The sequence below is a fragment of the Hakea prostrata genome, chromosome 1 (assembly GCF_041222555.1).
Source record: "Hakea prostrata isolate BN-2017 chromosome 1, UWA_Hpros_2, whole genome shotgun sequence".
Lineage (NCBI taxonomy): Eukaryota > Viridiplantae > Streptophyta > Magnoliopsida > Proteales > Proteaceae > Hakea > Hakea prostrata.
Window position 1 is genome coordinate 2,014,268 of NC_142600.1, and position 23,674 is coordinate 2,037,941.

At 38.5% G+C, this 23,674-nt stretch overlaps 1 protein-coding gene across 1 annotated transcript in view; it reads left to right on the forward strand.

The window, feature by feature from the left end:
* The window catches only part of LOC149026569 (small GTPase LIP1-like), a 26,645-nt gene continuing 2,971 nt past the window's right edge, over positions 1–23,674 (forward strand). Inside the window, exons 1-6 of the mRNA XM_089154367.1 lie at positions 1–778; positions 3,181–3,272; positions 3,367–3,508; positions 4,143–4,447; positions 20,037–20,090; positions 20,181–20,311. Coding sequence (XP_089010493.1) covers positions 688–778; positions 3,181–3,272; positions 3,367–3,508; positions 4,143–4,447; positions 20,037–20,090; positions 20,181–20,311 — 815 coding nt within the window. The 5' untranslated portion in view covers positions 1–687. The remainder of the gene's footprint in view (positions 779–3,180; positions 3,273–3,366; positions 3,509–4,142; positions 4,448–20,036; positions 20,091–20,180; positions 20,312–23,674) is intronic.

Here is a 23,674-nt window from a genome sequence, read left to right on the forward strand (position 1 = left end):
AGTGGATTGTAGCCGCATGGACGTATTCGCAATCAACCGGGCTAGAAAATTGAAATATTTTTTCCTGTAAGGGTTTGGTTGATAAATTGGATAAATTGGATAAATCAGGGGTGGCTGTAATTTTATTTATTTTTATTAAAGGAAAATCCTTTTCATCTTCCCCTTATCTTTCTCCATTTCAAGTCTCAACTGCCGTCGGTGTATCATTCTTCAGCTGCTGCTCTGTATCTATTCGTGTTATACACACAAGAAGTTCAAGAAAGAGAGAGAGAGAGAGAGAGTTGCATTTGACCGCCTCGCGTTCGACTTGTGGGGGAAATTTTCGATCTATTGAGTGAAGATTCGTTGCTATGGAGGTCCTTTCTTAATTTTCTTCAGATCTTGAGCTTGGCGTCGTTGATTGCGAGTTTGGGTAACTCCTAGAGAAATTATAAAATTTCACAGTATGTAATGTATGAAAGTGTTTGTTGCTTCAAATTTAGATTAGGCCTTAGCCTAGGTTTCGACTGACATGGATGATAGACCGGGATTTAGGATACCCTTTCTGATAATCCAGTGTTTTATTTGGAGATCGCGTATGTTTGAAGGGACTTGATTTATAACATTTCGGGGAAGGAACTTGGGGTCATCTTTTGTGCTATCCGTGGTAGCTAGAGCTGATTTTGGCCGAGTTGTTTCCACGAAATCATGTTTTGGAGGAGCCGTGGAAGGGAAAATAGAGAAGGGAATGGCGGTCCTCCTTGTGGGCAGGTTCGAGTACTTGTCGTTGGAGATTCAGGTGTGTAGCATGAACGTTGGTTTCCTTCTTCCATCCTTTAATTAAAATTCCTTCTTTAGGTTTTTGAATTGTTGAACCTTAAGTGGGATGTCATCTGTTTTAGTTAGTTGTTTGAGGTATCAGATGTTAGTTGTTAGATTCTCATGGCCAGACTGTGGTACTGAAATTTTACTACTGGGTCTAAATTATACTTGTTTTTGTTTTTCATAGTCAAGATGTCTTGTTTAGCTGCCTTTGTTTTTGGATGAATAAATATTTATATCAAAGAAAAGGAAACAAGGGAATATCATTAACAGGAAAGAGGAATTAAGACCCTAGGAGACAACAATAAGCCTGTTCCTTGTATCATCAATAGGGGTGGGGAATAGCTACCAGTTTAAAAGAAACATCAAAATATATGGCATTCCAAATATTGTCTATAGAGCCAGATTTGGAAGTCCATCTTCGAAGATTGCGCTCCCACCAAAGGTGAGAGACCGAGGCACAAAACACTAGCTTACCAATCCGATCGTAGATGGAAGAACCTGAAAAGTTCCTCAAAATTGAAGACCAATCTCAATCAAACTCGAAGGAATGCCATGAATGGGGCCATATGAAGGTAAGGGCTTTTCCCCGTATGGATGTGGAGGAAGGGCAAGAAAAGAAAAGGTGCTCAAGGTTTTCCACACCGGATCAACAAAGGATGCAGTTTGGGTTAACAGGGATGTGGCGGTCAGAAAGGAAAGATTGGGTGAGGAGGGCATGGTTTAGGGCTCTCCAAAGGGTAAGGGAGTGGCGGAGAATATAGCCTTTGAACCAATCCAATGGGGGCTAGGGGGTTTGGGGTTGTGGGATCTGAGGAGGTTCGAAGCTGATGAGGTGGAGAAGGATTTGATGGGGGGAAGGGAGCCAGATGGTGAGGTCACAAGAGGAGCTAGAAAGAGGGGGGAGAGATTCCTAAACTTGTGTGAGAATGGGCAGGGGGTAGAAATCTAGGATCCATTTGAGATGAAGGCCAAGGGGGTGGATTTGGGGATACGGGTGTCATAGACAGTGCGGGGACCGAAGTGGTTAAAGAGAATGCCCATCAGATGTCACGGATCAAGCCAAAAGGAGGTGAATGAGCCAATAGAGATGAAGATAGAGATGGCGGAGATGGCAGGGGGATGGAGCAAGAAGATTTTCCTCTAGACCCATGAAGGTTTGGAAGGCACAGGAACAGTCTTGTTTAGCTGCCTTACTGGGGTCTGAGCTTGAGTCTTAACTTTGATTATTAGTTGATTAAATTTTCATTTGTATATGTTTTTCTTTTCTAAGGTAACTAATAACTATTGCCTAGTCACCGATTATATTAATTGAAAACTGTTAAGAGTCCAAATTTGGATCTTAATGGGAACAAAAGAATACTACGACTGGTAGTTTTAAATTCATAATGGTTTGTTTTCCCCCCTATGTTAACAAGCAGCAAGTTTAAGATACAAAAAATTAATAGTACCAAGAAAAGGAAAAAGAAAAAGAAAAAAATAAAATAAAAATGAGAGTTCTAAAAGGTTGAAAAACCTTTTGTTAGGTTTGGTGAAATTTTATGAGAAAAAGTGAGTGAATGATAAAAACATAGTAGGCAGTATAAGTGCAGTTATTACCATTAACCAGCAATAACGGAGGATAGCAATTACATTGGTATATAATCATGAAATTCGCTACATATGTGAAACTCACTGTTGTTTGAAGAACCTCACCTTTTCTTTCATGGTTTCTCCATAGGATTTTCTGTTAAAAGTCAAGTAGTCAACATGTTGCATGCTTTTCTGGAGAAGTGAAATTCCAAAGCCATGAGCGCGTGTGTGTGTGGCTTGAACAAGGAAGAGTCAGCTGTAGTGCCTAATTGGTTATATGGGAATCCATTTCTAAGAGAATATTCGTAGGTCTTGTGCATTGTCAAGTGACTTTGTTGAGCTTCTTGGAGTTAGTAGTCTGCTCACATTGTGCTCACCTTAGGGAGGGACAGTGGAGATGCTTATTTGTTGCCTCTTTTTGGTTTCTAGAGGTGCCATATCATTCAAAAAAATTCTCATCTTAGTCCTCATCCAGCCCAAACAACAATTAATGCATATATATATATATATATATATATCATATTTTATCTTGCTTCCGCATTTAGTGGGGTCTAGGGTGGTCTGAGACCCTCCTTGTGTATATATATAATATCTGCGTGGAGGATGGACTTCTCTTGTCTTCCCATCCTTATTTAGTTTTTATTGTAAAATGATTTAAGTCTCTGCTATATTGCTGATTTGAAAAAAGAGTTAATTTCTATGCGGCTTAAATTGGCTTCTGTACCTATTTTTATTTATTTATTTATTTTTTTATCATCATCATTTCTTTAGCATTTGGATTGAACCTCATCTCCAATCTGCTGGCAGGTGTCGGGAAAACTTCACTTGCTCATCTAATTGTAAAAGGCTCCTCCATCAGTTGCCCTCCTCAAACAATTGGATGTTCAGTTAGTGTTAAGGTGACTGTTAATGTTTCTTATCTCTTTGAGGCAATTAGGAGTTCTGGCTAGACTTGGAACTTTCTCCTAAGCTTCTCATGCTTCTGTTATGCAGCATACCACATATGGAAATCCAAGTAGCTCTTCTGATAGCATTAAAGTTGATGTGGAAAGCAGTTTCTTTGTTGAACTTTGGGATATCTCAGGACATGAGCGATACAAGGACTGCCGCTCAATTTTCTATTCACAAATCAATGGTGAATACTAAGTGATCATCTTATCTCATTTTCTATTAAATGATACAATGACAGAATTATAAGTCAAGAACTCCTTTGATAATCTTTTTGAATGCTTGTTTGGACATGGGTATTTACAACGAAGGAACCAGCGTTAGCACCCTTCATTGAATCTTTTACTGCTTACACAAGATGCCATTGTTTGTGGAACATTATTATGTGGCTATACTTGCGCAGGACAGGAAGTCAAGTTCCGGTGTCAAGTGTTTAATACATGTTCCCTACTGACTGCTGAACTAGTGGAGCAGTTTGAAAGGAATACATTTACTGGGTCCTGGCTTGGATATCTCCTGCCCCAGAGTGGCCCAGTTAGCTTACTGATGCATTGCTCTAGATGGAAAATCTGTATGGTTGTGTTTAGACGAAATAGGGGTTTTCTGATGAGCCATTTGATAGTGGTTAAGCCTCATCCTCTCCAGAAAAGGGGGGATAAACTGTTATTTGTGCATAAGAGGCAAGAGATAGATTGTCTGCCATGCTTTCTAACTTGCAGTTGTTTTCTTTTTAGTATGTATTTCCAAGTTGGTACACCTTTGATTATTTAATGCTCTATAAACTAGCAAATTACAGTTCCTTTTTTGCTCGATATATTCAGGTGTTATTTTTGTTTATGATCTTTCCCAAAGGAGGACAAAAGCAAGCTTGCATAAGTGGGCTGCAGAGGTAGCAACTGCTGGAACGTTCTCTGCTCCTCTGGGATCTGTTGGGCCTGGTGGTCTTCCTGTCCCATACATTGTTGTTGGTAACAAAGCAGATGTTGCTGCAAAGGAAGGAATTAGAGGAAGCAGTGGCAATCTTGTTGATGTTGCTCGCCAGTGGGTTGAGAAGCAGGGTTTCCTTACACCAAGTGAAGAACTTCCTCTAACAGAAGGCTTTCCTGGCAGTGGGAGCCTCTTTTCTGTAAGTTTTTTATTTTATTTTTAAAAGTCTTGGAATCTTACCAGCATTGTGGTGTTTAAGTGCTCGTTGGAGTTGATGATGAGTGATCTAGATTAACCTTCTAGCTTATAAGTTAGTGAAAATGTGAAACAAAAAGTAGATATGGATTCATTGTATATTAGTCCTCATTTACTCTGTAGTGTGGACCTGCCATGTTTGGGTGCTCATTGGCTGCTTGGTTTGCTATTGGAAACACCACTTTGGTTATAGTTGTGCTATTATTTTTTTGTTAGAACCATGGTTATAAAAGCGGCAAAGTGATTGGGGCTCCGTCTTCTCGATTAAGCGGTGCTTAGGCGGCAATAAAGCGACTAAAGCGGTTTAGTCAATATTTTTAATATAACTACTTTTTAATACAAATACTTTTTATAATAAATTAAAGTACTAAACAAACATTCAACAATCACATTCATAAAAATAAAATAAAAAACATTCAAGAATCATAATTATGAATAACAATATTATTCATATATAGTTTAGTGAAATTATTTCACAAATTATTTTTAACATGACTTTTTTGTTAAATATACATGAATAATATTCGAATTGGAATCATAATTGATGTATCCATTTTCCCCTTTTTTAACCAAACAGTGCCGACATGATAAATTAATAGATTTCATTATTCCGATTTCCAAGTCATTGTTTATTTAACGATTCATTGATTATCAATGTTGAATATGGCTCATGCTTCACATTCTGTTGACGGCAGACACTTTGGGCCTCAAAGTTCATTTGCAAATTGGGCCTCGATTCCGAAATGGCTCACCTATTTAAATTTATATATGGCATTGTAGAATAAATTATGATTAAAAAAAAAGAAAAAATAATATGCACAAATTACAAAATGTAAAAAAAGCGGCTGCTTTAGCATCTAGGCGACAATATGGCGCAAAAGGTGGTAAAGCGGTAGTGCTTAAGCAAAAAAGCGGCAAGAAATCAGACTGTTAGTTAAGCGGTCACAATTTAAGCGGTTCAAAAACCGCTTTGCCGCCTAGGCGGATGCTTTGATAACCATGGTGAGAACTTGTTATTCAGCAGATAAGAAAATCTGGTGGTGCTTGACAAGAATGGTCTTCTGTTCATTTTGGTGGTTTTGGTTGCTCACATTATGCATTTTACTTTAGGGCCAGCGTTCTGCTATTGGTTCAAACAGAATCTTGACTGTGTCACTTCAGCGCAATGCGCATTAACTTGTGAACATGGTTTTGAGTTTGACTTGTGGTATACCGGTATTTAACAATATCAGAGGAGAACAATTCATCATTCCGTAAAGGGCTAAGGCTCTAAAACTGTTTCACTGTTTTCGCCACAGAAACACATAAGTAAATTGCCCTTTCCTCAATTTCTTATTGGTTTTCAATCAATTCTATAAAATTATTTTTGCTTTTATCCTTCTCTCTCTTTTCTTTCTTTCTTTCTTTCTTTCTTTCTTTCTTTCTTTCTTTCTTCTGATTCTTCTTCTTCTTAAGGGAAAAATAATGATCTTGATACATTGACTGGATGAGCGGCTTCCTCTAATTTAGGACTTGATCTTGGTCTGCTGAGCAGGATACTGACACTGGATAGCTGTTGGGTGTATGAGTCGAGTTTTTCAGGGAAATTGGTTGAAATGTAAAATTGATTTATAAGAATACAAAGCCCAATTCTAGTGGATTGTTCAGCAAACTGACCATGATGGATGTCAATGTGAAATGTTGGGAATGAGTTGATGTCACGACCCCAGTTTTCACAAGTTTGGTGGGGCTCACATTACAGATATCCAACTAGGGCATGTGACAGTTCCTCTTTGTATCAACTTGTTTATAGCCACTAAAAACAATGCTAAACTAAACATTTCCAAGGACAAAAACAGATAACCTATTTGACAGTTTGACTCATAAACATATGTATACAGTCCAAAGTCCTGTTATGTTTACATTTGAGTTTTTAATAATATCTAGTTAAATACATACAGCCTCAAAAGAAATATATACATTCACAATCTAGTTAAACAAACATCAGTTGCAACAAAAAGAAAAATGTTTTCCATCTTCTACTTTAAAGACGTTGTTAGGTGGCAGCACCCTTGCCCTTGTCATGTATCAGGAGACCTGTCAATATTTACAATAGTGAGTTTTGCGGCCCAGTAAGCAATACAGACAACCATGTAAGTAAGTCAGACAATTCATCATACATCCAGTATCACATCAAAGTCATATAACATTATGCATTCCAATTTTCTTTTTCTTTATTAAACAAGACCTAAGCGTTACTTGTAGAGATGACACCTTCAGTTTAAACCATACAAGTGGCATCAGTTTCAGGGATTTTTGTTCGCGCTTGCGCGGATATCATCTGCGCAGGCTGCAACTTCTTGCCATGTGTTAAGTTATAATCGAACGGTTATAAGAAAGGGGTATTATGGTAATTGTATGACCTATTTAGAAAGAAATGTTAGAATTTACAAAAGGTAGCTCTAGTAACAGATCAATTCACAAAACGAACCCAAAAGCTAATCAGAAACGAGATTTTGTGATCGTGGAAACCCTGGTTGACTGCCCTCACCGGTGACCCAATCCATCCAATACGACCGTGAATTTGTTCTTCCATTTTGATTTTGTGTCTGCACTTTTTCTTTTTTTTTTTTTTTTTTTTCTCCTGAGGAGAACCACGAAGAAAGAAGAACTCTAGGGTTAGGTATTTTGGGTCTGCACTTCTTATTTTTTCCGTTTGTTTTGGGGAGAACCACGAAAAATAACGAGTTATACGGTTCTACGTGTTTTTTTTATCTGTTTTGGGTCTGCACTTCTTTTGATTTGCTCTTTTTTTGTAATGATAGCATCAAGGTTAGGGTTTTTCAAGAGAGAAACAATTGTGAGCCGTAGGGTATTCGGCTAGGGTTAACACCATCCCAAAGAGATATCTTCAAGTTGAAACGATGAAAAAATCAAAGATATTGGAAGTTAAAATGAAAAATTGGGTCTTTAACCTGAAATGATGAAAAAATCAAAGAGATCCGGTTGTGATGGTGGGTATATTGTGGGTTAAGGTTTAGATTTCTTGTTTTTTGAATCGTTTGGCTTTCTGGGGTTCATTAGGTGAATTTGAGTTTTATGAAGGATGTGTTTGCAAATTTGAAAGGTTTTTTTTTTTTAACCTAAATGATACAATTACAAAAGTACCCTTAGTTTTAGTCGTTGGATTAGAAAAGAAGACGTGTCATATTTCTGTGCTGCGCGAACAAAAATCCCCAGTTTCAGTCTTAATCTTAGAGGTTCTCATTAAAAGATTCTCTTTTCAATCTTTTGGCACAAGACCAGGTGTTCTCCACAGGAGGCCATCATCGGTCTAGTCTATCTTTCCACTTTTCAGTCTTTCTTCATGCCCTCCCATTTGGATACACTAAGTACCAGGATTTACAGAAGTCATTAACATTTTATTTCTTATTTTTATATTCAATTTCAATATTGTATTACTATACCTTGTCCATTTCAATGTACCTCTTGCATTTCAATCGTCACTTAGCCTTATCTGAATAAGACTTGACACAACAACAACAACAACAACAACAACAATAAGCCTTGTCCCAACTAAATGGGGTCGGCTACATGGATTCTTGCCCTCCAATCAGTTCTGTTCGAGGCCATGCTAGATACAAGGCCTAAGCTATACATATCCTTTCTCACCACTTCTCCTAAGGTTATCTTAGGTCTACCCCTAGCTCTTCTAGTTCCTTCAATATGGATTATATCACTTCTCCGTACAGGAGCATTTATAGGTCTCCGTTGAACGTGGCCGTGCCACCTCAAACGACTTTCTCTAAGCTTATCACTTATGGGAGCAACTCCCAGCCCAACTCTAATATGATCGTTTCTTATCTTATCCATCCTAGTTTTGCCACTCATCCATCTTAGCATCCTCATTTCTGCTACACTGAGTTTATCTATATGATTCTTTTTAACAGCCCAACACTCTGCATCGTACATCATAGCTGGTCGAACAATGGTCCTATAAAATTTTCCTTTAAGCTTTAATGGAATACGCCGATCACATAAGACCCCGGACGCACCTCTCCACTTCATCCACCCTATTTTAATTCTTTGGGAAACCTCATCTTCCAAATCACCTCTTTTACTTATGATTGAACCTAGGTACCTAAAACAATCACTCGAGAAATCTCTTTATCGTCAAGTATCACCACCTCATCATCGGCCGATCATGACTAAAGTTACAAACTAAATATTCTATCTTCGATCTACTAAGTTTAAAGCCTTTTGATTCCAAAGCTAATCTCCATGATTCTAATTTGGTATTAATCCCCACTCGGGTCTCATCAATCAACACAATATCATCCGCAAAAAGCATACACCAGGGGACCTCATCTTGAATGTCTTTGGTTAATTCATCCATTACCAGTGCAAATAGATATGGGCTTAAAGTTGACCCTTGATGTAGCCCAACTGTTATCGGGAATTCATTACTTTGTCCCCCCCATTGTTCTAACACTAGTCACCGAACCATCATACATATCCTTAACTATATCTATATATTTACTTGCAACACTTCTTTTCTCTAGTACTTGCCAAATTAACGCTCTAGGGACTCTATCATAAGCTTTTTCTAGGTCAATAAATACCATATGAAGATCTTTCCTACATTCTCTATACCTTTCCATAAGTCTCCTAATTAAGTAAATAGCCTCCGTTGTAGATCTTCCTGGCATAAACCCAAATTGGTTCTCCGTAATTGTAGTTAAGTGTCTCAAACGGGTTTCAATTATTCTCTCCCATAATTTCATCGTATGGCTCATCAATTTAATGCCCCTATAGTTATTACAACTTTGAATATCTCCTTTATTTTTGTAAATTGGAACCACAACACTTCTCCTCCAATCATCTGGCATTTTCCCTGTGCTCATAATCTTATTAAACAACTTAGTCAACCAAACTAGTCCATGGGTTCCTAAGCTCTTCCATACTTCAATTGGGATTTCATCAGGACCTTGTGTCTTGCCGAGTTTCATCCTCCTTAAAGCTTCTTTTACTTCGGACATCGAAATTCTACGTATATAAGTTCGGACCTTGGTGCCTTGGTGAAAAGTGTAATCGTCCGAAACATAAGTGCTTGAAGAATGCTCATTTAGTAAACTAGAGAAATAGGTTTCCCATCTTTTCTTAATATCCTCCTCACAAACTAATACTTTACCATCTCCATTTTTAATACATCTAACATGGTCAAGATCTCTACTCTTCCTATCCCTCATCTTAGCTATCTTATAAATAGATTTTTCCCCTTCCTTTGTGCCCAATTTATTATACAACTCTTCATATTTCCTTTCCCTTGCTTTTCCCTGCAATTTTCTTAGCTTCATTTCTATCCAACCTATACCTATGAAGATCCTCAACATCTTTAGTTCTTTGCCATGCCTTAAAACTAGCTTTTTTATTCCTAATGGCAACTTGAACCTCACTATCCCACCACCACATCTCTCTATAAGAATGAGTCTTTCCTTTTGATTCACCTAGAACATCTCTAGCCACCTTCTTAATACACATAGCCATCTCATTCCACATTGCATTGGTATCCCCTTTAAAATCCCATTTTCCTTGTTTGACTACTTCATTAATGAAGGATTTAGAGTACTCTCCTTTCAAATTCCACCATCTTATTCTGGGATAGTTTACCTTGGACCTTTTATGTGTTCTTGGGACTAAGCACATATCCAAGACCACAAGTCTATGTTGTGCAGTTAAGCTTTCCCCCGGTATCACCTTGCAATCCTTGCACAACAATCTATCAGTCCTTCTAGTTAAGAAGAAATCTATTTGGCTTCTATGCTGTCCACTTTTGAAAGTAATTAAATGTTCATCTCTCTTTTTGAAGTAAGTATTTAATATAGATAGATCAAAAGCAGTAGCAAAATCTAAAATTGAAATCCCCTCCTCATTCCTTTCTCCAAAACCATATCCTCCATGAACACTCTCATATCCTCTTTGATCTTTTCCAATATGTCCATTTAAATCACCTCCTATGATAATCTTTTCTCCTTGACGAATTCCTTGCATTAATCCATCCATACTTTCCCAAAATTCTAGCTTTAGACTTTCATCTAATCCTACTTGAGGTGCATATGCACAAATTATATTTATGCATTCTTTCTCCATTACCAGCTTGATAGCAATAATCCTATCACCCACTCTTTTAACATCCACCACATCATTTTTTAAATCTTTATCCACTATTATACCCACTCCATTTTTATTTGTTTTATCCCCAGTATACCAAAGTTTAAAGTCATCCAACTCTTTGGCTTTTTTACCCCTCCATCTAGTCTCTTGGATGCAAGCTACATTAATCCTTCTTCTCCTCATAACATCAATCAATTCTAAGCTCTTACCAGTTAAAGATCCTATGTTCCAAGATGCCAATCTAATCCTACGCTTATGGACTAGCTTCTTTACCCGCACTCGTCCACGGCGCGGGAACCCTTGCCTACTTATCACCGCATCCGGGCGCCGATGCGACGCGTCGCTTACAGGGGACGCCCTAGCTAACCCTTGCCCACTTATCACTACACCCGGGCCATAGTGTAGCGCGTCGCTTCTTTTGTCGGGGAACGCCCTAGCATAGATTTTATCATATAAGGTCGAATCCATGAAAAAAGGTTTGGCTAGATTTTTTCCGGTGCCGGCTGCCGACCTGACGCACCAACCCTCCTCCTTTACCCGGGCTTGGGACCGGCAGCAAAACACTGGCGGAGTTTATCATAGACTTGACACAATTCATATAATCCAATCATTTAAACAAGAAAACATGATAATTCTAAATTTAACAAGCATAAGCATCATTCAAATTCATAATTTAACAATTTAAGCATACTATCAACATTTCAATTCAAACATTTCCATCAAGTTCTTAAGCTATCATTCGATCTCATGCACTTTTGTTCTATTCAAAAAGCAACATATCATGCATTTCTATAAATTGCATAAGTGAATAAATAAGGTAGATTTTATATTAACATGTGAATGCTACTTGTTTACTAAGTGGAATCACCCACTTATAACATACATAGGTTAGTCAATATAACTTACTTGTTCCCTGTTCTGTTCCATGTCCGTCTCTCGATCTTGCCTCAGTTAAAAGTCTGTCCTCTCTCCGATATTCCGAATAATTCTTGCTATTTCCGTTCATGCGGAAACAAAGGTAGCCCCTTTACTTTCTCTCTCCTCTCCACTTCTCCTCTCTATGTTCTCTCTCTTCTCTCTGTACTCTCTCTCTACTCTCCACTCCACTTCCACGATCAAAGCCACAAGCAAGACCAATTTGTATTCTTTCTCTCCCACCTCTTCACATGGAAGACAACGAAGTGTTTTGTACATGTAAGGTTTATAAAAAAGAGAGGAAGTGACTAGTGGTGCCATCACTTCATATTATTATTTTATATAGAAAATTTTGATAAGGTAAAGAAAGAAAGTGAAAAGATAGAAATCAGTGGGGGCGGTTCTGCGTGTAAACAGAGGAGAAAAACAGAAAAAAGGTGTGAGAAAGAGAAGGAATAGAGAGAATACAGAAAGAGAGAAGGAATTAAGAGTGGAAAGAGAGAGTTGATAGAGACTGGAAGTGAAAGAGACAAGGAGAGAGAGTGCTGAAGCAGTATTTCAGCACAAGCTGTATTTCCACTTTCTACTGTCTCTCCTCTCTTCTGTTTCTCTTCTCTCTCCTCTTTACGTTCTCTCTCTTCTCTCTCCACTCCACTTTTCTCTGTACTCTCTCTCTACTCTCCACTCGACTTCCACGCACAAAGCCACAAGCAAGACCAATTTCTATTCTCTCTCTCCTTTTCTCTTTCAGCACTCTCTCCCCTTGTCTCTTTCACTTCCAGTCTCTTATCAACTCTTTTTCCATTCTTAATTCCTCTTCTCTCTATTTCTTCTCTTTCTCCTCTTTCTCTCACCTCTTTTCTGTTTTTCTCCTCTGTTTACGCGCAATACCGCCCCCACTGATTTCTATCTTTTCAGTTCTCTTTCTTTACCTTATCAAAATTTCCTATATAAAATAATAGTATGAAGTGATGGCACCACTTGTCACTTCCTCTCTTTTTTATAAACCTCACATGTTCAAAACACTTTGTTGCCTTCCACGTGAGGAGGTGGGAGAGAGAGAGGGGGAGGTGTCATCTCCTCCTCTCTTCTTAACTTTTTCATATTTTATATAATAATTATAATATAATATACCATAACTTATACATATATATTTAACTAAATAATTGGTGGGCTTCTTTTTGGGCTTGTGGGCCCACTCTATTTCCTTAAATAGAGCCCACATAGGGATGCTGATCATTTCCTTATTTTCAGATTAGTCTTATTCAACCGTTGTGGGGCTCACAAGTGATGTCGGATTTGACCAAAATATTGATTGGAATCCAGTTTCATTTAAGCTATCATTTAATTACACTCAAACCATTTGGTTGAACCATCAAACCAACCTTTTTGACACATGATCCAACCACCATGATCCTTTAATAATCTGAACATTCCAGCAAAGTGGTAAAATAATAATATAAAAAGATGTGGGGCATCACAGTTGAACTATGCTTTTTTGCTCCTGCTTTTTGTCAATTGTGAAAAATGGAGCAACAGGGTAGGGATTCAGATAAACTAAGGGGATTGTACAAGGATACCTCTGTTTTTTCATCTTCTTATTATGCAGATAAACTGGTAATCTGATATTGCTCAACTGGTGCCATATTGAAGAACTTTGAGGCCATGCTGCTTATAGAGTTTATTTAAAAAAACTGTGATTATTTTGTAGGAAATTTTGATGAGGCTGTAGATGAGGGAGTGTGGTTATAACTATTAGGATTCAGTTTACATACTTGGTTCTAATAGAGAGCAAACCCAAGAGTCTTTGTTTTTCTAGGTAAGAGTCTTCTTTTTGGAATCCATGTAGCAGAAAAATGAAAAAGATAAATTTTGGTCAGAAAGTATTCTTATCATTGGGTGGAAGGTTAGCTTTTACAAGCAACATCCTTTCCACCATCCCTATCCCTGTATGTCTTATTTCCATGTTGAGGCAGATGGAATGAATTTGTTCTAATTTTTTTTTAATTGGACGTGGTGGATGCACAAGGATCAGAATATGGTATGTGGTTAAGTTACATTAGCCAGCCCACCACCCAGCACAAATAGAAGAAGAGGTATGCAAGCTAAAGAATTTGGGTGGTTTTGGTATTGTAAAAGGCCATATACCTAGTGCACAAGGATCCCACCACTGCTGGTCGCCATGAGTAACCATCACCATCAAAAATATATCTTGAACCTCAAAGAAACGAGAGAAAGAAAAATAGTACACATCATAGTGTACTCATAATTAGGGGTTGGGATTAGTTGGTTGTTTACAATTGAAATTTGGAAGAACATTTGGATTTCATTTCTTGGGTGGTTTTTAGATTTCATTGACAAAGATGTGTAGTTGTGTGTCTAGAGAGGAAAATCTCTGTGAAGGTCATTTGAGGCGGCATAGCACAGAGGCCGAATACATATTTGATCCTGATTGAAGGATTTAAAGAGCTAGGAGCCGCCTGAAGAAATGACATGAATACTTTCCAACTATCTGTGATTTTCACTTCCCCCACAAATCTAGAGGTTTGTGGGGAGTGATTTTCTTTGATGCCATATGTTTTTTTAATATCCCTCTTTTTCCAGATTCAATCCTAGTTCCTAGATTACAACACTCCTATAGTCCTCCATTCTTTCACCAAACTTCTTCCTTTTCAGCCAAAGGTTCTTTCTACCTAAGTACTTATTATAGAATCTCCCCCATTTGAACAGAGGACTCAAATTGGGAATAAGATCTGACGTGTTTGTTTTCATAACCTTCATTCCTTCTAGAAGAGTACTTGTATAGACAGTTTCTGTTATAGGCTGCCAAAGCCTCATCAAATTGCAGTAGTTCTTCAGTGATTTCATTTTATTTTGACTGATTAGATTGTTTTCTTGCCCTGTCTAGGGTAAATCTACACTTGGGCTGGAAACAGGGCTAGGGTAGATTAGGTTTGGAAGATGAGGATATAAGAGTTGATTTTATCCCAAGTTACCTTCCACTCCATCCCTTGACAATGTTTATAATGGACTATTAATTTTGGTATAAGTCAAATCAAGGGGGTACAAGGTGTTCATAGGAAACCTTGTCTATATTAATATTTAGCAAAGTACAGGGGGTGGTTATTCCATTTCCTCTATTTAATACTCTACCTATTCTGGGATACTTGTAGCCAACCCCACTTAGTTAGGATTGGCTGAGTTGGTGCATCAGCCAATCCCAAGCCCGGGTAAAGGAGGAGGGTTGGTGCGTCAGGTCGGCAGCCGGCACCGGAAAAAATCTAGTCAAACATTTTTTCATGGATTCGACCTTATATGATAAAAGCTATGCTAGGGTGTCCCCGACAAAAGAAGTGACGTGCTACACCATGGCCCGGGTGTAGTGATAAGTGGTCAAGGGTTAGCTAGGGCGTCCCCTGTAAGTGACGCGTCGCATCGGCACCTAGATGCAGTGATAAGTAGGCAAGGGTTCCCGTGGCGTGGACGAGTGCAGGTAAAGAAGTTAGTCCATAAACGTAGGATTAGATTGGCATCTTGGAACATATGATCTTTAACTGGTAAGAGCATAGAATTGATAGATGTTATGAGGGGAAGAAGGATTAATGTAGTTTGCATTCATGAGACTAGATGGAAGGGTAAAAAAGCCAAATAGTTGGATGACTTTAAACTTTGGTATACTAGGGATAAAACAAATAAAAATGGAGTGGGTATAATAGTGGATAAAGATTTAAAAAATGATGTGGTGGATGTTAAAAGAGTGGGTGATAGGATTATTGCTATCAAGCTTGTAATGGAGAAAGAGTTCGTAAATATAATTTGTGCATATGCACCTCAAGTAGGATTAGATGAAAGTCTAAAGCTAGAATTTTGGGAAAATATGGATGGATTAATGCAAGGAATTTGTCAAGGAGAAAAGATTATCATAGGAGGTGATTTAAATGGACATATTGGAAAAGATCAAAGAGGACATTAGAGTGTACATGGAGGATATGGTTTTGGAGAAAGGAATGAGGAGGGGATTTCAATTTTAGATTTTGCTACTGCTTTTGATCTATCTATTATAAATACTTACTTCTAAAAGAGAGATGAGCATTTAATTACCTTCAAAAGTGGACAGCATAGAAGCCAAATAGATTTCTTCCTCACTAGAAGGACTGATAGATTGTTGTGTAAGGATTGCAAGGTGATACCGGGGAAAGCTTAACTGTACAACATAGACTTGTGGTCTTGGATATGTGCTTAGTCCCAAGAACACATAAAAGGTCCAAGGTATCCCAGAATAAGATGGTCGAATTTGAAAGGAGAGTGCTCGAAATTCTTCGTTATTGAAGTAGTTAAATAAGGAAAATGGGATTTTAAAGGGGATACCAATGCAATGTGGAATGAGATGGCTATGTGTATTAAGAAGGTGGCTAAAGATGTCCTAGGTGAATCAAAAGGAAAGCTCCATTCTTATAGAGATACGTGGTGGTGGGAGAGTGAGGTTCAAATTGCCATTAGGAATAAAAAAAGCTAGTTTTAAGACATGGCAAAGAACTAAGGATGTTGAGGATCTTCAAAGGTATAGGTTGGATAGAATGAAGCTAAGAAATTTGCGGGAAAAGCAAGGGAAAAGAAATATGAAGAGTTATACAATAACTTGGGCACGAAGGAGGGGAAAAATTTATTTATAAATTAGCTAAGATGAAGGTAGGAAGAGTAGAGATCTTGACCATGTTAGATGTATTAAAAATGGAGATGGTAAAGTTTAGTTTGTGAGGAGGATATTAAGAAAAGATGGGAAACCTATTTTTTTAGTTTACTAAATGAGCATTCTTCAAGCACTTATGACTCGGACGATTACACCTTTCACCAAGGCACCAATGTTCGAACTTATATACGTAGAATTTTGATGTCCGAAGTAAAAGAAGCTTTAAAGAGTATGAAACTCGGCAAGACACAAGGTCCTGATGAAATCCCAATTGAAGCATGGAAGAGCTTAGGAACCCATGGACTAGTTTGGTTGACTAAGTTGTTTAATAAGATTATGAGCACAGGGAAATGCCAGATGAATGGAGGAGAAGCGTCGTGGTTCCAATTTACAAAAATAAAGGAGATATTCAAAGTTGTAATAACTATAGGGGCATTAAATTGATGAGTCATACGATGAAATTATGGGAGAGAATAATTGAAACCTGTTTGAGACACTTAACTACAGTTACGGAGAACCAATTTGGGTTTATGTTGGGAAGATCTTCAACGGAGGCTATTTACCTAATTAGGAGACTTATGGAAAGGTATAGAGAATGTAGGAAAGACCTTCATATGGTATTTATTGACATAGAAAAAACTTATGATAGAGTCCCTAGAGCGTTAATTTGGCAAGTACTAGAGAAAATAAGTGTTGCAAGTAAATATGTAGATATAGTTCAGGTTATGTATGATGGTTTGGTGACTAGTGTTAGAACAATGTGGGGGCAAAATAATAAATTCCCGATAACAGTTGGGCTACATCAAGGGTCAACTTTAAACCCATATCTATTTGCACCAGTAATGGATGAATTATCCAAATACATTCAAGATGAGGTCCCCTGGTGTATGCTTTTTGCGGATGATATTGTGTTGATTGATGAGACCCAAGTGAGGATTAATACCAAATTAGAATCATGGAGAGTAGCTTTGGAGTCAAAAGGCTTTAAACTTAGTAGATTGAAGACATAATATCTAGTTTGTAACTTTAGTCATGAGCGGGCAGATGATGAGGTGGTGATACGTAATGATAAAGAGATTCCTCAGAGTGATTGTTTTAGGTACCTAGGTTCAATCATAAGTAAAAGAGGGGATTTAGAGGATGAGGTTTCCCAAAGAATTAAAATAGGGTGGATGAAGTGGAGAGGTGCGTCCGGGGTCTTATGTGATCGGCGTATTCCATTAAAGCTTAAAGGGAAATTTTATAGGACCGTTGTTCGACTAGTTATGATGTACGGTGTAGAGTGTTAGACTGTTAAAAAGAATCATATAGATAAACTCAGTGTAGTAGAAATGAGGATGCTATGATGGATGAGTGGCAAAACTATGATGGATAAGATAAGAAATGATCATATTAGAGTTGGTCTGGGAGTTGCTCCCATAAGTGATAAGCTTCGAGAAAATTGTTTGAGGTGGCACGACCACGTTCAACGGAGACTTATAAATGCCCCTGTACGGAGAAGTGATATAATCCATATTGAAGGAACTAGAAGAACTAGGGGTTGACTTAAGATAACCTTAGGAGAAGTGGCGAGAAAGGATATGTATAGCTTAGGCCTTGTATCTAGCATGGCCTCGAACAGAACTGATTGGAGAGCAAGAATCCATGTAGCGACCCCATTTAGCTGGGACAAGGCTTATTGTTGTTGTTGTTTTCTGGAGCAAAAAATGTTCTGAGAATATTCTCAAGGGAGTCAATGGTTTATTTTGTGCATTGGCTCTTCTTTCTCTAGGACAGCTGAGGGTCCAGGAGATTCTGTGGTGAGATCATTTTATAATCTTCCTTCCACTCGGACTGATATATATCTTGGATGGATCTAAGATTTGGTTGTGGAGCAACTGTTCAAAATCGTGTCTTAAGCATGGTAATTGTTGTGCTAGGAATCATTTTTAAGAGGTGAAAGGTTCACATTGTGGAATGGATGTGATCTATGGCTCCTCCCCAAGATGGAAGTGATGTAACCAGCCAGGATTACTCCAAGAAGACTCGCAAAAGAGCCTAGGGCAGCAGCCCTTCTTGCAGCATCACCTAGGGGGGCCGAACCCGAGAAAGGGCAATTTGGTCATTTTACTCCCTTATTTTGAGTCCTAGGAAGTTCAGTTGAGTCTAGAATATTCTTAAGAGTCTGGTTTTGTTATTTGGAGTCTTATTTGTCAAATTATGATAGAGTTCCAGTCCAAGTAGAATTCCTCTAGTTGTTAGCTTGGTTTAGTTAGGACCAAGTTTGTTCTGTCCTTGTAAAGTTTCTTTGTTTTAGACTTTTAGTCTATAAATTCAGAGTTTGGGCTTGTAAACAGACAGTATTGATGATTAATCAAGTTCAGAAGATAGAGTTTGCATCCATAGAAGTGCAATGGATATGCTTCAGGATTTCCAAGCTCAAGGAAGCCCTGCGGCACCTATTGGAAGTGATCTCCTCTAACTACTTGCAATCTCCAGCAGCAATCAACACAAATAAGCATAACCCTTACCCCCCCAACTCCTATTCTCCTCTTCTGTCTCTTCCATTCTCTCTCCCTTTAAGCCTGTGGCACCTAGGGTTTTCCCCAAAACCCTAAAATCTGAAAATCAATATTCCCTCATCTCTTGGAATTGCCATTGCCCCTCTCCCCATGACCTTCGACCCTAATACCAGCCCTAACCTAAGATCGAAACCCTATTTATCTCCTCTCTTGTCTCCACAAACCCTAAACCCTAGAATTGAGTTCTGGAATCTTAAAACAGTAAATCCAGAAGTAATTCATCATAAAAAAACAGCCTTAACTGAACCTAGAAAGCCCTTCCCACAACCTTAGACCTGGCCCTAAGCATTAACAACCCAACCGCTGGGTTTAGAAGGGTTTTTCCTCTAGCTGCAGACCTCAAAACCCCCTAATTTGCTGCTGCCTTGCTGCAATTAAACCTAAAACCCTAGCTGCAGAGTTTGCAAAAACCTAAAGTGCTGAAATCTATTGAGAAGATCCTGAAGACTGGGCCCTGATCTGGGGTAACATCAGGAAGCCTGTAATATATCCTAGCATAAGCCTTAAGATAGGACAAAGAGAGTTTAACGTGTGAAATTACCTGGGTAGTTGTTTTATGTCTCTTCTGGGCACTCCATTCATTGCAAGGAATAGAAGCCACTGAGGCTGACATGCCTTGCCTGCTGATTGCATCCAGATGCATATTTGTTCCTACTAGGAAAGATGAATGAGGGCTTGATCGTTTAATGTTGCGTGTTACTCCACCGAGAATTCCCTTGTGGATAGGAAAGATGAGTGAGGGCTCAATGGTATTACTCCACTGTAGAATACCATTGAATTCCCTTCTTAAAAATCATTTTATGATGCCACCCTCTTCTTCTTCTCCTCTCTCCCTTTCTTCCAGAAAACCTTTCACAACTTCAGGAAATTTTATAAGTTCATTCAAAATCCTGAATATCTTTATTACTGGGATGACCTTAACTTGCATCTTACTAATTAGAAAACAAAAAATTGAAAGTTAGGTCCATTCATCTGCTGAGCCAGGACTACCCGCACGGTCAATTCAGACAGAACTCTAAAAGCTTTGCTCTCAACTACAAATGTTAGAGAGAATGCCGTTCCAATTTTGGTTGCTCTTTACAGGGAGAACCTATTCTATACCTTTATCATGGAAGCTACAAGTTGATAATTGATAAATTTCTTGATTATTTATTTCTGATTTTGTTGGTTATATATGTGACCGCTTAATGCTGATTTCTGTTTAACATCTGTAGGCTGCTAAAGAAGCAAGATATGATAAAGAAGCCCTGATGAAGTTTTTCCGTATGGTATGTCCTTGCCCTCGCCTTTTCCAGTCTTAATTATGTGCTTATTGGTTTTGTCACCAAGTCTAACATTAGTTGGATCAATCATTTCAGCTAATCAGGAGAAGATATTTTTCGGATGATTTATCTACATCAAGTCCATGGTCTAGTGTACCAGTTCAGAGACCCTACCATTTCCCAGGGGAAATTTCGAGTGAGGATGATCAATTCAAACAGAATCTAAGGTCTTCTTTTTAGCTTATACCATTTATACAGGATCCTTTTTAATTTTTGTCTGTTTATTTCCAAGAGCCTCCCCCGCCCCCCAACCTGGCTTTGCAAACCTTACAAAAAGATCCTCATGGTTGATACCTCTACCTGACTGAATGGTTGAGGGGAGATTACCATTTTACTGTCAAATAAAAATGAAACTTATAAGGTAATGTGAAATTACTTTTATGACCTAAACCTAACCCAACCTTATTTTCGAAGTTGAACCACACAGGTGGGAGTAGGGGGGAATCCTTCGCCGATCTTCTTCCTTTCTTTCTTGTACCAACTACTGCCTCACGGTAACTTCCTAAAAACTCAAAAGGCCAGCAGCACTGCAGGAAATGAAGGGCCCTGCGGAAACCGCCCGCCACCACCTTCTCTTATGGGTCAAACTCGGATTCGAGGGTTTGATAGTTCTGAAGCTATTGAACTCGGATTCGAGGGTTTTACTCTCCTAATGCTCACCTTCTAAGTTCAATCAGTCATTGAATTTTCATAGTTGTCTTGAACATTTTCGCAACAACTGAGAATCAAAACGGGCAATTTCATGCCTTGTCGCATCACCTGTATTGTTGCTTTTAAAAATCCCACCCGTGGAGACCTCCCAAGGATGCCTTTGGACTCACGGAACTCACTAGCAAAATGGCCAAATGGGCGTCTTTGAGAAGAAATAAGATAGACTGTGTGGTGTTAAATCCCTCTTCATTGTTTCTCTCATCTTTGTTTGGTTTTGACTTTTGATTCTATAAAAAAAAGGCTTTAGTTCCTTGAAGCCTCAGTTGTCCAGTTGCATTTCATGGACCTCTGACGATGGGGTAGAGGAGGAGACCTCTCTCTTAAAATGAAAGCTTTCTCTAGATCAAATCCATTGGGGTCTAGAAAATCAAACCCTTTTCTTGGTGAAGCTTTCAAGAACTGGTTGCAGATCATCTTTAGGTTTCGATTTGTAAGGTGAATATGGGATTTTGAAGAGAATTCGATGGGATTTCATGTTTGAACATGTCAACAATTGGATGGGTGAAGCGTAGGGGTGTCAACGGTGCGGTTTGGGGCGGTTTTGGCTTGGGTTGAAACACACCAAGCCCAAACACAGCCTATTTGCAAAATAACGGTTTCGGTTCGGTTTTGGTTTGGGTTCAGGTTGGCTAACGGTTTGGATTTGGGTTGTGGTGGTTTTGAGACCATTACCAACCCATTATCAAACTTATAGCCCAGTTGCAAATGATTGTCATTCACTCCCAACAATAGATTTTGAGCAGAAAATAGAGTGTTTGAAGCTATAGGTATTTTTAAGGCACTGGGTGTAAGTTAAAATATATTGGAGAACTGAAGCTCGAAATTGAACCTAGGGATGTTTCATAAATGTGGATGCTATTGAATAGAAAACTGTATCTCCAAAACTATATCTTAGTAGAGAACTAAGGCCTCTCCCCCAAAAAAAAAAAAAAAAAAAAGGCCTAACGGGCTTAGTAGAACGAGTCCACTAAAACCTCTCCAAAACTAGATCTTAGTAGAACTAACGGGTTGTACACGGGCTGACTTGAGCCAGCCCAAATCATTCGGGCTTTGCCCCCTCAGCCCAAATACAGCCCATTAAGCTTCCATTTGGGCCGGTTCGGGTTATAACAGGCCGGTTCAGTTTTAACGGTTCGAGGTTGCAAATTGACACCTTTAGTGAAGGTTTCTTTTGGAATTGCAAATTGATTAGTTGATTTTAAGTCTTCTCTTTCATTTTAATTTGCAAAAGTGGTAAAGAGGTGGACAGGTGGTGCAGAAAAATGTTTGAAATCGCATACGACTTGAGTAACATTCAAGCTTTACCAAGCTTGCTGGAAGTAATGCAATGAAAACAGGGTTTTCCCATTGTCCCCAACTGCTCCATTTTCTGCTCCAACTTAATAAATGAAGAAGATGGGTGAAGGGTGCTTTCCCTTCCCTCATTGTGTGTGGTCCAAACTTGAAAATAGGCGGTAAAGTCACCATATTTTAGTCATTTAAACACATTAGGGACATTTTGGTCATATTAAAATATATTATGAATTTCACCATTATTTGTAAACGGTCCTTAATGGTGCCTAACGTGGGGGACCTTTTTGTAATGTTTGCAATGTCGAGGGGTCTTCACTAGTTTTAGTGCAAAGGCCAGGAGGGGCCTTAGAAAACTCTATTTCCAATTGTCTTAGAAAGCTTACTAATGACACAGACAATGGTTTGTTACTATAACATCTCCTCTTTTTTCCAACTTACATTTTCATTGAAAGAACTTACAGCAAATCCTTTCTTAACAGTCCTTTGGACATATGTTTGCTTCTTGTGAATAATGAAGCCATGGATTTGGATAATTGGATCTATCATAAATACTGTTAGAATGATGGATTAGACTTAGGATGACAAATTAATACGTTGTGTCTTATCACTAGCAATCTTGCAACTGCTGAGCTATATGAAGTTCTTTGAGATGGTTATCTATACAAATTCTTCTTAATGAAAATGGAGTAAGAAAGCTAGCACTGATTTACTGGAAAATAAATTCTGAAGTAAGATGGAAATCTGTGTCACCACCATTCAGGTTTTCAAGAGATCTTTCTCAGTGCATCATATCCTTTGTCCAAGTGATTTCGAATCAGTCTCACAAATTTGTTACTGGCCATTCGCATATAAAGTATGGAGAGCTTTCTAGACCTGCTTGTGTACTCTAGCTCTTGCCTAAGGATAGGCATGAAATTATGTGTTGATGGAGAATATTGGCCTGTGGCCTACTGATGTAAACTTTTTCTAGGGGTTCCATTGGGTGTAGGTTGCTTTCCCATACCCTACGGCCCCTAATACGAACCAGGGGTGTTTTGGTAATTTTGCCCATTTTCGTAGTACCTAGGTATGGGTTCCATTGAGTCCAGTTTGTTGTCTGAACCCTAGATGTATTTTTGTTTTCTTATTTGAGTCCATATTTTGCAAGTTATTGAGGAGGCCTTGTTTATGTTGGATTCTTAGTTTGTGTAGGAGTCGAGTGGAGTTTTCCTAGTCCTTGCAAGGAACCAGCATCTACTCTTAGAATTTGAATTAGAGTTCTCTAGAGTAAGTTATGAAGGTTCCTTGTGCAAGTTAAAGTCCTGCTCAATTAGTAGTTTGAGTTAGAATTGGTTAGCCAGTAAGAGTTCTAATTGGTTTTCCAACTTTGAGTCCTTTCATGATTTCTTTTTAGAGGTTATACATGAAGCCTCCAACCTCTGTAATTGACAAGTTAAGTCAAATAAAATTCTTAGTTTGGAGGAAATCCAAGTTGTGGTCTTCTTGGGAGAGCCACGGTGGCATTAAGAAGTCTTGATTGCAACAAC